This window comes from Liolophura sinensis, chromosome 7 (genome assembly GCF_032854445.1).
Source record: "Liolophura sinensis isolate JHLJ2023 chromosome 7, CUHK_Ljap_v2, whole genome shotgun sequence".
NCBI classification, from domain to species: domain Eukaryota; kingdom Metazoa; phylum Mollusca; class Polyplacophora; order Chitonida; family Chitonidae; genus Liolophura; species Liolophura sinensis.
The window spans coordinates 20755451-20771356 of record NC_088301.1 but is presented as its reverse complement, the minus strand read 5'-3'; the positions used below and the strand labels follow the sequence as shown (position 1 = coordinate 20771356).

At 38.9% G+C, this 15906-nt stretch overlaps 1 protein-coding gene across 1 annotated transcript; it reads left to right on the top strand.

The window, feature by feature from the left end:
- The first annotated feature begins 3575 nt into the window (after positions 1–3575).
- Positions 3576–14801, top strand: LOC135471576 (dehydrogenase/reductase SDR family member 11-like). The gene is made up of 7 exons (XM_064750860.1): positions 3576–3708; positions 5630–5833; positions 6415–6509; positions 7237–7357; positions 12606–12692; positions 13586–13651; positions 14674–14801. The coding sequence occupies exons 1-7, from the start codon at positions 3577–3579 to the stop codon at positions 14713–14715; spliced, it is 747 nt and encodes a 248-aa protein (XP_064606930.1). The 5' UTR covers position 3576; the 3' UTR covers positions 14716–14801.
- Positions 14802–15906: the final 1105 nt, after the last annotated feature.

Below are 15906 nucleotides of genomic sequence, written 5' to 3'. Positions count from 1 at the left end.
ATAGGTGAATTGCTTCGGTGATATGACCATTGTATTTGCAACCCAACAAAGGGAAATAACCTACTCAGGAGATAAATTTGGCGTCGTCTGCAGGATTCGAGAATATCTCTGTACCCCTCCATGACCGTTGTTGCCCAATGCAAAGGGGCGTATTTTATCTGGTGCTGGAATATTTCACTTATACGATGGCGACAACAAATCTTATACCCACGAGCTAAAACTTGATGAATCGGTCAATTTGTCGGTGAATTATTTCCAGTGTAATTTTTAGTGTTCACTGAATCTGACACCGCAGTCTGCAGCTGCTAAGTTCAATGTAAGACACTGACATTCTGAAATCAATAGTCACCTGATCAGCACACCAAGCTGTCACCGTCATCGACTGCTTGCCACGTGGGACTGACTCAGACGTGATGTTCAGGACAGACCTAGAAGACGATAAAGAAAGAGATTTGCTCATGTATGTATAAGCAAATTGTTTTTTTACCTAGTGTTTTGTCTATAAGATGTATTATCCGTCTGACCTAAACTGACTCCATTCTTTCAATTGTCTGGCACTTCTTTCCTGCTCTTTCGTGAGACTATGGAGGGCTACACAAAGAGAAACAACACATAGTGTTGTAAAGCTGCAGAGTCGCTGTATACAACAATGTACCTGTACACCGCACACACTAAAAATAAGTGTTCCGTTTTTAAACACATTCCTTCGGCAGTTTAGAAACGCCTCCTGGTTTAGAATCTGCAGAGATGTATTTATTACAGTAAACATGTAATATGTTTACATAGTGGTGGATATTTTCAATAAACACATTTAAATAATCTAGTAACCATGACTTATAAAAATGTTTCTATAATAAATATGTGACATGTTTACAAATTATATGACACAATATGTAAACATGTGACTGCTTTACATCGTAAATGTCGTATGTTTACCAAAGATACTAAATACGTTTTTATCAAAAACAGCAGGACGCGAATCTAAACTTCAACAGAAATGTGTGAAAAAATGTGCGTTTTACTGCGGGAAAGTTCAATAGTCTATTTCTTTTACAGAATCACCTATATTCAGCTGTCTGTAAAATTTTCGCTACCAAAATTGTCTTTAGTGTCAGGTAACAATCCAGCTATACAACACTGATACGAAGGACGTCCGTATTATAACACCGAAATCTCAATTTAGAATACTTTTTCTCTTTCATAATGTTAAACTTCATTAAGCTTAGTTTTGATACCAAGAACTAATTGGCTGGTTTGACGTCATAATTATTCAACAACAAATTGCATACTGGATAATGGGCGCGGGAAGTAATTTGTTGTATAATGGCTGCACCAACAACCGGTTAGAACAAACTCCATGTAAAAACACAGCTTAAACTAATGTCTCTGCGAATAACTAGATCGCTTTAATTTCCTAACGTCCCTCTCTAAAACTATACTGCCGTGAGATATACTACAAGACATAAAGTAAAATTCATTTATCAAGGTTATATTATATTAAAGCGTGCGACCGATTTCAAAGTTGGCAGTATCAGAAACAGGGTTTACAGTAGAGTCGGCAACAGTTCAGGTAACTGGCGTCACCCTCCTTCAAAACATATTCAACTCCGCCCAATACCCAGCATGCCACTGCTTTTTTAATAATTTTGACGTCACCCGAGACAATTAGTTATTGCCGTCGAAATGAACTTAAACATTTTGAAAGAAAGTGTTCTAACTCCATTTTCCTTGCAAGAATATGAACTACAAGCATATCGATGTGTAGAGCTTGTGTTGTTGCGTGTCGCTGACTGAAGGCAATTTTGGTAGCGAGTATGACTAATTTTACAGACAGCTGAATATATGCGACTCTCCAAAAGAAACAAACTATAGCATACAACTCTGCCCTGATTTGTTAATGTCTGGCGGGAAGGATTTTTATGTGTTCTCCATTACTTGTATACTCATTACAGTGCATGCACTGCTCTCTACTTTCGCTTCACAATTTTTGTACAGATATCTTGAACAACGTCAAGGTCAGTGGGGTCATGGCGATGAGGCAAGAAATGATGTTAGACAAAACAGATTTTCTGTCTCAACCTTTGTTTCTGGATTATTACTTAATACACATACATTTTTTCCCTCTAAAGTATGCACACAAATATTCCAACGAACACCTGCATGAAACAATTTTGTTGATGAGCACTGAGGACATTGATAATGAAGATAGGTCTATACACATCTACATTCTTCGCACGAGTTCCAAAAGTCAAACTTGTCTAATGGTGACAGTGATGTAAAGTAAATGCAGAGAGCGGCGCAGGAGCTGTGAGGAGTATGCATTACCTGTAAACTTAGGAATTTCAAGCTATGAAGCAGCCAAGGTTAAATTAATTGTGCAAAATTCTTGTTTGTCTAGGAATCATCTTCGGTCATGGACCTACACAGAAAGGGAATAGCCCCCGCATAAGCCAAATAAAAATTAATAAAAGTGTTCACGCCATTATTTTGACGAAATGAATTATTGATAATGATAAACTGACAACTTGAACAAAACTCGTTAAAAATTAATTTTGGAAACGTCTTCAACAAACATTGCAGACAATGTTTTTTTTTTTTAATAAAATATTCTGTTAGAAATTCAGTGTTCCATGTTCCGTGGAAGCAGCAAAAAGGTCGATGTTTTGATGGCGGCTTCATTGTAGGGATTAGTCAGGAAGGTGTCCCTCGGTTGGTAAAACGCATTAGTATGTAAATACAGTCAGTGCAATGCACTGATTGCCATACTCTACGACTACTTTATGCAGATAATAACGTAAGCAATCGATACAACCAAGACCTCTCATTTAGGCACAATGCTATCCATGTGTAGATCACTTAGACCAAATCCAGACCTGACACAAGTGATGGAAGTGAAAACTGTGAATGCTCATTGTTGCTTCCAACGAGATCAGACTTTGATTTCATTTCTATTGTGTTGCAGTAAAAGTAGTTACTCTGTAAACACAATGACGTTTAATCGAAAGTGCTCACTCTAATGTGTTAATGGAGACTTGTGGAAAAACTTCTTTCGCCTTTGATCAATCGGTCGAAGCCGAATTTCCAACACTAACCCAAAACCAAACTATAAACACAACCAAGCCATAAATACGTAAAGACAACTAAGCCATAAAGACTAGCCAACAACCAAGCCAGAAACACTAATCCACGACCAAGTTATAAACACTAACCCACAACCAACCGTGATCATCGTTCGAGATGAACCGTGATACAGGTTCAGGCACCCGTTTCAATGTCCCATACTATAAAGCATGGCATGTTAAGGCTATATTTGCACAGGGGCATTAGTCATTGTACCTATTATGTATACTTTGGTCTCGTTCATTTCGTTATAATAACGCTTAAAACACTGTCTTTTTGCACCTTTGAAAAGAAAATGCCTTTCCCTCTTTAACAATTATGTAAAAATTTTCTCGGCTAACACATAACAAAGATTGTTATTTTTTTGGAGGTGGGGGGAATATGTTACGTCTCATGTTACGTCCAAGATTCCGTGCTACACGCACGCATAAACGGCCATTTTTCTATTTTCAGACAATGGAACGCTGGCGTGGACGAGTAGCCTTGGTAACGGGTGCATCGAAGGGTATCGGATCACAGATCACACGGGTGTTGGCTAGCCATGGTCTAAAGGTTGTAGCATGTGCTCGGAGTGAAGATAAACTGCAGGTGTGTCATCTTCCTGGCACAGCACAAAAAAAAAAACCCTCAGTAAAACACTCAGTACCCTCAGCGACGTACATTATCATAATTATTGACGACACTCTTACAAGTGGTAATTACTCATGTCATTTATTTATTTAATTTGTGATTTTTGGTCGTACTCAAGAATATTTCACTCGTACAACGGTGGCCAGCATTATGTTGGGAAGAAATCCGGCAGAGCCCCGCGGAGACCCGCGACCATCTGTTGGCTTGCTTGCAGACCTTCCTACGTACGACCAGAGAGGAAGTCACGGCGAATGCATCGACCACATTGCCGGGAGGCTCCTGGGTTATTGTTTTATGCTCACTCGCTAGCCACGGGAACACGAAAGGCCCTTACTCTTACAATCTGTAGTTTTGTCCTCAGTTATGGTTGCTTTCTGGTACGTAGCAAATTCTTCTACTGCGCCCAGACTGAGACCATTCAAAACGGAATTAAGCCTATGGCACGACATGTTAAAGCGATGAAACTATGAAACAAATCAACGACAGGATAGTACAAAACGATAACACACTTCTGCTAACGGTGCTACCATTGTTCCATCACTTCGCAGTATCATTTCATCGCTTTGCAGTATCGTATTATCGCTTTGCAGTATCGTTCCATCGCTGTGTTCAGTCACTGTAGGACCAACGTGTTATCGCTTTCCACAATGGGTTCATCATTTCGTTCCATAATTGATGGAACGATTATTTATTTATTGATTTATTTATTTATTTATTTGATTGGTGTTTTACGCCGTACTCAAGAATATTTCACTTATACGAGGGCGGCCAGCATTATGGTGGGAGGAAACCGGGCAGAGCCCGGGGGTGGGGAAGGAACGATAGAACGATGGTATGAATAGGGCCTTACCGATCATATTAACCGGCTTGTATACATAAAATATATATAAAATATTTCAAATTTATTTCTTAATATGCATTTCAGGATGTGTCCTAACTTATAAAAACACAAATAAATTTCTCAGCGTTCTCCTATAAGATCCCAGCGGTCAGTCCGAAAATTAAGTGACACAAAGCGCACGAAACGTTGCGTGTACGTGCCGTCATGCAGAGACGTTACGCATACCGATTTTACCTTTTCACGTAATCTTCAAAGAGGCAGATCAGGGCGAAACGTTTTAGCGACGAAAGCTTAATTTGAGCAAGGATTAGATAAGGTAAACGAAGAAGGAGAGTGTAAATGATAAAAGCTTGAGAAAATAGATTCGAGCACATGCAGTTTCCATCGCGCACGCAGAGGTGCGTTTGGATTTAGCAGATTTAACTGCTGGAAGTGTAGTGGGTTAATACTTTTTTATTTATATTTATTTAACTGGTGTTTTACGCTTAATTCAAGAATATTTCACTTATGCTGGCGGCCAGCATTATGGTGGGAGGAAACCGGGCAGAGCCCGGGGGAAACCCATAGCCATGTGCAGGTTGCTGGACTTAACTCACAGAGACCACGTTGGTGAGAGGCTCCTGGGTCATTGCGCCGTGCTGGCGTGCTATCCACCTCGGCCACGGAGGCCCTATGTTCTTCTGCACATTGCATGCGCCACACTACCTTAGCGATAGCTAGCAGTGGCCAACTTGTAACGAAATTAGCAAAGGCAACGGTGAATACAAAGATAGACCGTCTATTATAATAGTTTATCAAATTGATTTGAATTCAATTATGGTTTTGGGATGAACATACATAAAGATTTCATTTATGTACTGATAGAAGAGTGCAAGTAAGTAGTGATAGAAGAGTCTTAAAACCTGTAAATATACGATACATAGCTTATTTATGGTTGTTTTATGCGAACGTTTTACTGGTGGTGAGCAGTAAATGTTGCCCTTCTTCTTTTCTTTAAAAACATTTTCTTAAATCCTCGATAATATTATATCTTAACAGGAATTGGCCGAGGAACTACAATCCAGCATGGGAGATGTCTTTCCCATACGCTGTGACTTGAGATCGGAGGTAGACATTTTGAAGATGTTCGCCGCGATAGAGGAACGCTGGGGTGGCGTTGACGTTTGCGTCAACAACGCCGGCCTCGCGCTGAACGCTTCTATTATTGACGGTGACAGCGAAGACTGGAGGACAATGATTGATGTCAGTGTTCAAACACCTGGGGCCACACGAACATTAATCCTGACAAATACCTAAAAATGCTATATTATTTTGTTCATATTTTATTTTTTTGTTGCTTCATAAGTATCATTTTGTTGTAAAAATATTGCATAGGCTCAAGTTTTAAAGAGGCCATACTAGAGATTTTGGTAAAAAAAATCGATCTTCGTTAATCAAATTACGTTCGCAATATTATTGTTTTTCTGAAAATATCAGATCTCGTACCTTTACCCTCTACCTATAGTGATAAAATGAAAAGACTATATAGCGACCCGCATTACACATTTACGAACTTTATTACAGGACTATTTTTAAATAATAACAAAAATTTGATTGAATTTGTGAGGATCGATATGGTTTGCCCAAATACTCCGGTATATATAACCTTTAAAAATGACAAGAACTGCGAAAAAATAAAAGTATAAACTTACTTAAAAGCCTTTTCAATATCTCTCAAAAATAAGGGACCAATTCGGGAAATTTTGATTACTGTGTGCTCATTTTAGTTCAACGGTAATAAAAATATTTTTAATTGAAAACGAATAAATCAATCATCTGTACAGGTAAACGTTATGGCTGTTTGTTACTGTACAAGAGAGTCCGTACGCTCGATGAGAAGGAGGCAAGTCGATGACGGACAAGTCATTAACATAAACAGGTAATGTTCTTAAGATGTAGAGTTTAAAACCCAGGTAGAGTGTGCCAAAAAACTGTGAAAAATTACATTTTTTTTGGTGCACGGTTGTAATGAGGATGTTTTCCTGTCCAATGTAATTCGGACTAAATATGTGTACACTATTACTGATATCTGTTTTCACGATGAAGTTTTGTTGCAAACACGCGGTCAGAGGCACATGAATTTCAATGACCTGGACTCGGCATTGGACAAGGAATGTGTAGCCCTCCTGTGGCCATATGAGCATTCTAACAATTGTTGCATTCTTCATTTATAGGCAAACCAGAATGGTGCACATATTTGTATGTCACATGTTGGAATGTTTGTCAACAACTTGACAATGGTCGGTGGTTTACGCCGGGAACCCCGATATTCGCCACCCATGAAAACTAACAAACTGATTGGCGTTAAGCAACAATTAAAAAAGTCTAACTGGTAACGAAATGGAATGAAAAGAACAATGGTGATTCCAGCTTGGACCCGAATGGCCATTGCGATCCACGTTAAGTATGACTGGTTTGGGTGTCATGGCTGCATGGTGTAAATTTATTGAGAATGGTCCAGGTTTCATATCTGGTGTTTTTAAGATTCATTGATTTGTGTGACTACAGTTGTGTCAATCATTCATTCACATACATAATAATGACATATTTTCTATTCTGCCTGGTTTTAGTCAGTAAATGAGTCGATCCATCCATTTGTGTTATAGCTTATCAGGTCACAGAGTTGGGAAAGCTCACTTCTATTCGGCCACCAAGTTCGCGCTGACGTCACTAACGGAAGGAACTCGTTGGGAATTGAGAGGTATTGACTCTCACATCCGGGTAACAGTGAGTACGCCATATACATTTCTGATTGGTTTTATAAGAGTGGGAGTGCTGTTCGTCTTAGACAGTTTTTTCTTGTGGTAACCAATAGAACGACGCTTGCAATGGGCGACGGGAAAGTGTCATTTCATAGATATTAAGAGGAGTTTCAAAATCGGATTCTCCATTACCTTATGACTGATTGTGCCGATAAGTCAGTAGTTTGATTTTGGTAGCATCCTGTGTCAGTATTTATTAAATCTAAGCGTCTTGTCGGACAACAGTATACTGAGTCTCAGTCCACGGAAGCAGGACATACCTAATCGATGGCCACATGCAAAGTTTACTTCTGGTGTCAGTCAACTATTGTTACGATACAAAACATACTTAAAATAAAACCTCTTACATGTGGAAGAAAATGACAGCTGTAGAGACTCGGTTAATGCTTTCGTTAGTCAATGAACCCCTTCTGAGAAGTTCAATGTGAAAAACTTGTTCTTAATTCAATGAATTGACTTCGCTCTGCCACGTGCAGCAACTTCAACTTGAATATTCCAGTCATTTTTTGAAGATGTCAAGAGGTGCAAGTCGATATTTCATTTACAATCTTTAAAACTGCGCTGGTAGAGGGATTAGAGTGTCTCCTTCATAGTGCCGTATTTGTAGCGTACAGAGACAGCACACTCGAAAAGACATATTGGTTGTTTCTTTTAACTAGTAGTCTATACTCAACTATCTCTAAAATCACTCATACTCAGTACCATAATTGGCTTTCCTTAATGACACGCAACACCACAAGCTATGTTTAACGATCATATTATTGCAAATATAATGCATTTATAATACTTTGTCTAATTCGTTTAAAATAAGTATTCTAACGGCATTTTTCTTTGCAGTAGTATGGACGTCCGTTATATCAATGCATATAGCTTGCCTTGTTACATTTCACTAACGAAAGGGAAACTTTAAAAGAAACAGACTGTAGTTCTAGGACAGTGAATGGAGAAATACAGATCTGCATTTGTGAAATGTAAAATGGGAAGAATGTAACAGATCTCTCACAGAGGCAGTGCCGTAAAATATGTCAACAGTTGGACATAATAAGACATATAGAAGACTACAGCAAACTACAGCGATGGTCTGGATAGCGCTGTAGATGCATGACGTTAGACTTACCCAGGTTTCATACATATAGGTACCGTAGTCTAGTACAATACTGTATTTCTATCGCATTTTGTAATTGGAACTGAATGTCTGACTGTCATTTGAGCACTTCATAAAAACAATTAAATTTACTTATTTATTTATTTCATTGGTGTTTTACGCCGCACTCAATATTTCACTTCTATGACGGCGGCCAGCATTATGGTGGGAGGAAACCGGGGGAAACCCACGACCATAAAAATAATTAAATTAATCAATCTGAAATAAAATTAAAGCAAATTAATGCCACCAGGTTAATCGGAATTAAACACTACAATAGATTATGCTATTGTTCAAAAAACAAAAAAAAAATAAAGAAAAGAAAGCAGCAAATCCTTATAGTTCATTCAACATCTAGGACTGGGCTACATAACAGTTATAATTATCTATTTATTAATGTGAATTTGGGTTTCATAAAGGGCTAGTAGTATGCCAGGTTTCCTCCCACCATAAAGCTGGCCGTCGTCGTATAAGTGAAATATTCTTGATTACATAGAGCATAAAAAACAAATCAAATCAAAGACATTTGATTTGTGGTTAACGCCCCATTCGTATATACCTTGGCGGTCAGAATTTTTGTGGCGGAAACAGAGTAATCCATTGCTCTTAGCCAGATACTTGTACCTGACAAGCCAGCTGCGTGATATATAATTAAATATATAGTTAAACACGTCCAGTAAAGTGAGTAAAAGTAGAGACGACAGTGTGATATCTGGTAAATGGTCACACATAACCAGAGAAATACAGCCTCTTACCAATGTACCTGAGTTAAGGTCGTATTCTAACCGTTTATTTAAATTCTTAAATAGTATCAAATTATACGCCCCCACCCCCCATAGAACCATGGTGTAAGCAGAATTAGGTAAAAAAACATGCGGTGATGTTAATTACAATTTATTAGACGTCACTGATCTAGAACACTTCCAAATCGCTGGCAAAACCAGTGTAAGAATATATGCATATTTAGGTTCTACGGACACTTTGCTACACCAATGAACACAGCCCACAATAACATATTTTGACGTCGCAGAAATGAATTAATTAATGAATAAAGGTGTTTTCCTTCTTGTTTTTTTTTTTTCATTGAAACTTCATATTTATCACAGACAGCGCCGGTAGATGTATTTTCATTATTATATCATGCGAAAGGCATGTGGTGGTTAGCTTTCTAGAAAACCCAAAGTGGTGGACTGGAGCAAATAAAGACATGTGTTCATCAGAACGGTGTTGTTTAGTTAGTGTATAGAACATCTGCAAAACAATGGGTCTGTCAAACCGTATCCTACTTATCATTTTAAGTGCTCTGATAATCAGTAACCAGTCTATTAACAGAGCTGACTTTGTGCACGGGGTGCGCTTACTGAAGTCCTCTCCCTTCATAAACAATGAATCAATGGATGGATCTATACATACACCTTATAGTGTATGTGCTGCTCCCTGTGCTCGCTTCACAACACTGCCACCACTAGACAAGCTTGACCTTTGGAGCCTTTAGGTTTAACCACATAACTCCCGTAGAGGTATTTAATCAGCATTCATCAATAAATTTGTTTTAAGTTTTGGCTAGAAGCATGTTCACATAATCATCACATACTCCGGATAAAGAGAATGCAAGCGTATAAAGTGTTATTAGAGACAAAGGTTGAGACGGAATGTTTGTGTTTTTCTGGCATCCTTTCCTGTGACTGATATTCTTGCATGATACACAATTTGAACACGGATTTCACTCAGTCGCCTAGAACATACTTTGCCGTCTTCATAACATCAGTGAAAACTTTGGACTGCTTCTCATGCATGATTTCGTTCTATTTTCGGACTTCATATATTTTCTTAGCTCTTTGGTGGCTAGTGTTTTACGTCATATTGGGAATTGCCCTTGGGATCATTGACCTGGAACATCCTAACTGTTTGACGGCTTGTGTATGATTGTCTTTTTCAACGCTTAGATTCATCACCTTGACCCCTATGACCTCGGAGTTGTTCAAGCTTGCTGTACAAAACTTGTTAGTGGTAGCAGTGATGTAAATCGAAAGGTAGAGCGACGCATGCGCTTTAAGGAGTATGGGATCAATATTGTTTTGATAAGCTTGCTCTGTACCGCCAGCTATACTACCCATTTACACCATTTATGGCATTTACACTCCATGTATATAATTTACATCCCATTTACACTGTCATTTGCACCCCATTTATACGGTCATTTAACCCCCGCCCTTATTGCCATTTAACCCCATCTATATGACCATTTACACCACATAAATACTGCCATTTACGCCCTGTCCATACCGCTATTCATACCCGATCTATACTGCTATTTATACCCCATCTATACTGACATTTACACTCATCTTTTCTGAAATTAACACCCTATCTATACTGCCATTTAAACCCCATCTATACTGCTATTTACACCCTATCTACACTGCAATTTATACCCCATCTGTGCTGTCTGTTACATCCCATCTGTATCGTCAATTATACACAACGTATATTAAGGGGCCTCCGTGGCCGAGGTGCTTAGAATGCCAATGTGGTGCAATGACCCAGGAGCCTCTCACTAATGCGGTCGGTATGAGTTCAGGTCCAGCTCATGCTGGCTTCCTCTCCGGCCATAGGTCTTTCAGCAACCTGCGGATGGTCGTGGGTTTCTCCCGGGCTCTACACGGTTTCCCTCCACCATAATGCTGACTACCGTTGTATAAGTGAAATATTCTTGAGTGTGACGTAAAACACCCATCAAATCAAATCCATCTATATTGTCAATTATACTCTATATATACTGTCAATTATACTCCATCTATATTGTCAATATTACTCCATCTATACTGTCAGTTATACTCCATCTATACTGTCAATTATACTCCATCTATACTGTCAATATTACTCCATCTATACTGTCAGTTATACTTGATCTATACTGTCAATTATACTCCATCTATACTGTCAATATTACTCCATCTATACTGTCAGTTATACTTCATCTATACTGTCAATTATACTCCATCTATACTGTCAGTTATACTTCATCTATACTGTCAATTATACTCCATCTATACTGTCAATATTACTCTATCTATACTGTCAGTTATACTTCATCTATACTGTCAGTTATACTCCATCTGTACTGTCGATTCCACTCCATCTATACTGTCAATTATACTCCACCTATACTGTCAGTTATACTCCATATATACTGTCAATTACACTCCATCTATACTGTCAGTAATACTCCATCTGGTCAATTACTCTCCTTCTATGATGCCTTCTATGATTGCATTCACACGTCATGTATATGGTGCTTATTGCACTATTTCTGTATACTCATTATTGCAATATAATTTCGTACAGGTGTTGCTCTGTATTTGATCCCACCCATTACACTCCCAATATATTCACTCTGTACTGCTTATCACTCTATCTTTACTGTTATTTTCCGCAATTGTGAGAAGCCTCTGAGTCAATATACTGCGCCAGCTCGATAACCACTCGGCCACGCAGCCCTCTACTGGGTTATAGATTATCATGCATATTTGAACCACACTCATATATAGTCTGCTATTTGGGTTACATCTATATTACTCGTTTTCTTTTTGACCCTGGCTGACACACGCTTAAGTATTTCGTCGTGTATACCGTGGCAATGGCTGCCGCTTTAAGTCAGCGGGTTTGTTAGGTAGGCAACCAGGCGAAGGCGGTCAAACGCAAAATCGCCTACCCAAAAATAAATAAACAGATAGAAAAAATCAGCAATAAATAATAATTACCCAGTATCCATAATGCCCATCGTTTAAGTGAAACATTGTTGGATATAATAATCAGAGTCAAAGAAATGAATCATTTCATTCAATATGCATTCTCTTTTACGTTTTTCTGCATTCCTTATTACAAGGCCTGCATTATTTGTTATACTATCTATAACACACTAATTGGGTATTGTCTATTACATTTTGGGTGTATCACACATTGCCTGTAATGTTATCTGTGTTCACATTACACGGAGATGGTACAAACCACTATATGTTCTGTGCTACATGTTAAAGCCGATTTGCTACACCCTGATTTCTTTCAGAGTATTAGTCCAGGCTTGGTGAAGACGAACTTTGCCAGCGTTTTGATGGGAGAGGCAGGAGCCGCGGAGACATACAACACCCGACAAGTAATCTCATTATCATAAACTTTTCTTAATCTTAATGTAATCCTTTATTTATTTGTTTATTTATTTGACCGTTGCTTAGTTCTTCACTTGTATGATGGTGGTTAGTTTCATGGGTGGTAGTTTCTGGAATTCCGTCGTAAACCACCGACCTTTGACAATTTCCTAAGGACTTTCTCACATGTGGTCTTCAACGACAGATATTTAACGCCGTAATCAAGATTTTTTTCAATTATATATTCTGCATTTTTCTGTCAGTCTTCATTTATTTAATTGATTGATTGTAGTTTAATATTTCACTTAAACGATAGCGGTCAATTTTATGGGCGGCTGAAACCAGGGTGCATGAGGAAAACCACAAACCTGCGGTAATTTAGTGACAAACGTTTACATGTCTATATTGGTAGTAGACAAGTGGTTAATCGATAGCTTGTCATGAAATTCATGGTTTACACCAAGTGGACAGTTTAAAAAATGGCAATTACCCTCTCAGTTTAAGATTGGTTGATTTTATGTAATACTTTGCATTCTGTTTTATGTAATACTTTGCATTCTGTTTTATGTAATACTTTGCATTCCACGTAGCCTTATTTTTTTACTCTCTTAAAATTGATATGTTATAATAATGTTATTACATTTATAATGTTATTACGTTTATAATGTTAGGTTAACACTTTCCAAAGTGTTTAGAAGATGTTGTAATCTAACACTGTATTGTTAAATGTTAAACTAAACTGTGACAGTTGTAGTTCTCCGCATTATAAACACTAAAAATCTTTGCAATGTAACATTACTTTGCAACCTGCAATCATTAGGCGGAGTAACATCTTACAATACGTTTTTGCATTTGCGTTTTAAGAGAATAAACATTTGCAACAATTTCTGCTTATTTTCAGTATTTGGAGGCCAAAGATATCGCTGACATGGTCGTAACCGTGTTGTCTACGCCTAAGCATGTCCAGGTAAACTGATTTTTATTTATTTATTTCTCGAAGTCGGGAGTTCCGGGTTCAAACCCGGGTAGGGAGATATTAGACTTTAAAAATGGTGCTTTCTATTGCCTCGGTTGGCGTTCAATACTGAGAGGTTGGAGGAAGGAAACTGGATTGGTTGGCCCGGTGTTAGTATAATGTGACTGGGTGGGGTGTCATATCTGGTGTCTTCAGCATGATTCTCCAGTGGTGGCAGCACTTCAGCGGCAAGGAATCGCCCTGCCGCAAGAACACACAGTATATGTGCATATACCTATTGACTCCTGATCGTGGTATGACTGGAAAATTGTTAAGTACGACGTTAACCCTCAAGCATACGTACATTTATTTATTTATTTAATTTATTTATTTATTTATTTATTTATTTATTTATTTATTTATTTGATTGTTGCTTAACGCCATATCCAAGAATGTATCACTATACAATGGTGGTTAGTTTTATGGGTGGAAAAAACCGGAATGTCCGGTGTAAACCACCAACCTTTGGCACCGAACATGTGACGTACAAATTTGCACACCATATACTGACAAGTGGTCTTCAGGAGACAGCGGACTATTCTTGTGATCACAGGAGCGTCGTGGACAGTTAATCCTTACCATTCAAGGCCCCACGAACACGAGAGGGAGGGCAATGTACGAGGCCAGGTCGACGTAAACTAAACTGTCACGTCCAGGCCATGCGTGGGAATGTGTTATGTTTTTGAGTTCATACAGACCCTGAAATGGCACACATGGTCATTATCTGAACTCAAGCGGAACTTATACTAACCTAAGCCAGGTTTAGCCTACTTATGCCACGTTTAGCTTACTTACGCCACGTTTAGCCTACTTATACCACGTTACTTTTAGTCTGCTGTGCATGTAATGTAATGTAATGTAATGTCCTTATCTGTCCTGTGTAAAGAGGCAATATATAGGGGATAACAATGACCAGTTAGCAAACATACAATGCTGTTGAAGATGATGACTGCTCTTCCATTTTTCCTTCACAGATTCACGATATACTGGTAAGGCCAACGGAGCAGTTGCCATAACAACGGATGTTTTGTCAGCCATAGGGCGAATTTAGGGTACTTGATGGCGTTTAATCAGTTATGGTATACGTATTATAAACAAGGCTAATAAATATTCACGTTTTTAGGTTACGGTGTGATGTTTTTTTTTTATATTTACTTGTTTAATTCTACGTTTGCTCGGGATTGCACGTGGCTGTCAAGATTATATTGATGTCATGTAGTACCGACATGTTTTTATTACTGCCACACTTGCAACGTCATTCTTAAGCTGGGAATCGACTGTGAAAAGGGTAAAAACCAGGTGAATCGCACCCGTCCACCGTTTCGCTTTCTAAGTGGCAGAGAGGTTGTCTCGGGTAGAAATCTCTTGTGTGATATAATCTGCACAACAATTCGTTCACCGCACGACCCTGTGTGGCAAACACATGGTCCAGTATGACAAACGCATGGCCAAGTATGACAAACACATGGCCCAATATGACAAACGCATGGCCTAGTATGGCCAAAGAGCGCAACCATATAGCCGAGTATGGTCAAACCCATGGCCTTGTCCGCCCATCGCATTGCTCTGTATGGACACCGCACGAACCTGTACAGCCACCGCACGGCCCAGTTGGGCCACTGCACGGCCCTGTATGGCCACCGGCACTGCCCTTATGATCACGACACTGTACGGCCTCCCCGCGGCACTGTACGCCTACCAAAAACAGTTTTAGACCGTGTGATACAACTCAGTAGCAACACGGAGATAGACGGTACAATTTTCCAGTATCTGACGTAAAAATGCACCAAGGGATATTGAAAGAAGGCAACCTATACCTGTGGCCAACCAAAACCATTTAGCCCATGTGGTACAACACAGTAGCCACAGGGAAATAAACGGTATAAACGTACGGTATACTTTTGCCATATGTGAGGTACAAATGCACTATGGGATATAGGCAAAGTACCTTCATGTTAGAACCCTCAAACAACCATACAAGTCTGCGATTGTCCATTGCTATGAATGCCTCCAAGGGCAACGAAATATCAATAATCGTTATTTCGAAAATGAGACTGACTGATTTATTGATCGATTGATATATTGATTGTTCAACGCCATAAGTCAGGAAACCGCATGGCTCCAGGTATACAGCTCTGACCTTTGGCAAGTTATTGGCAATTGTTTTCCACCAAGATGGCCGTCAACGAATGTATGACTGTGAGAAC

What these genes read in the sequence shown, in the direction of transcription:
- LOC135471576 (XM_064750860.1), top strand. Translation starts at nt 3,577, where the DNA reads ATGGAACGCTGGCGTGGACGAGTAGCCTTGGTAACGGGTGCATCGAAG. An exon ending in GGAGTGAAGATAAACTGCAG is followed by an intron (nt 3,709 to 5,629) that starts GTGTGTCATCTT and finishes ATATCTTAACAG; the next exon opens with GAATTGGCCGAGGAACTACA. An exon ending in AGACATACAACACCCGACAA is followed by an intron (nt 12,693 to 13,585) that starts GTAATCTCATTA and finishes GCTTATTTTCAG; the next exon opens with TATTTGGAGGCCAAAGATAT.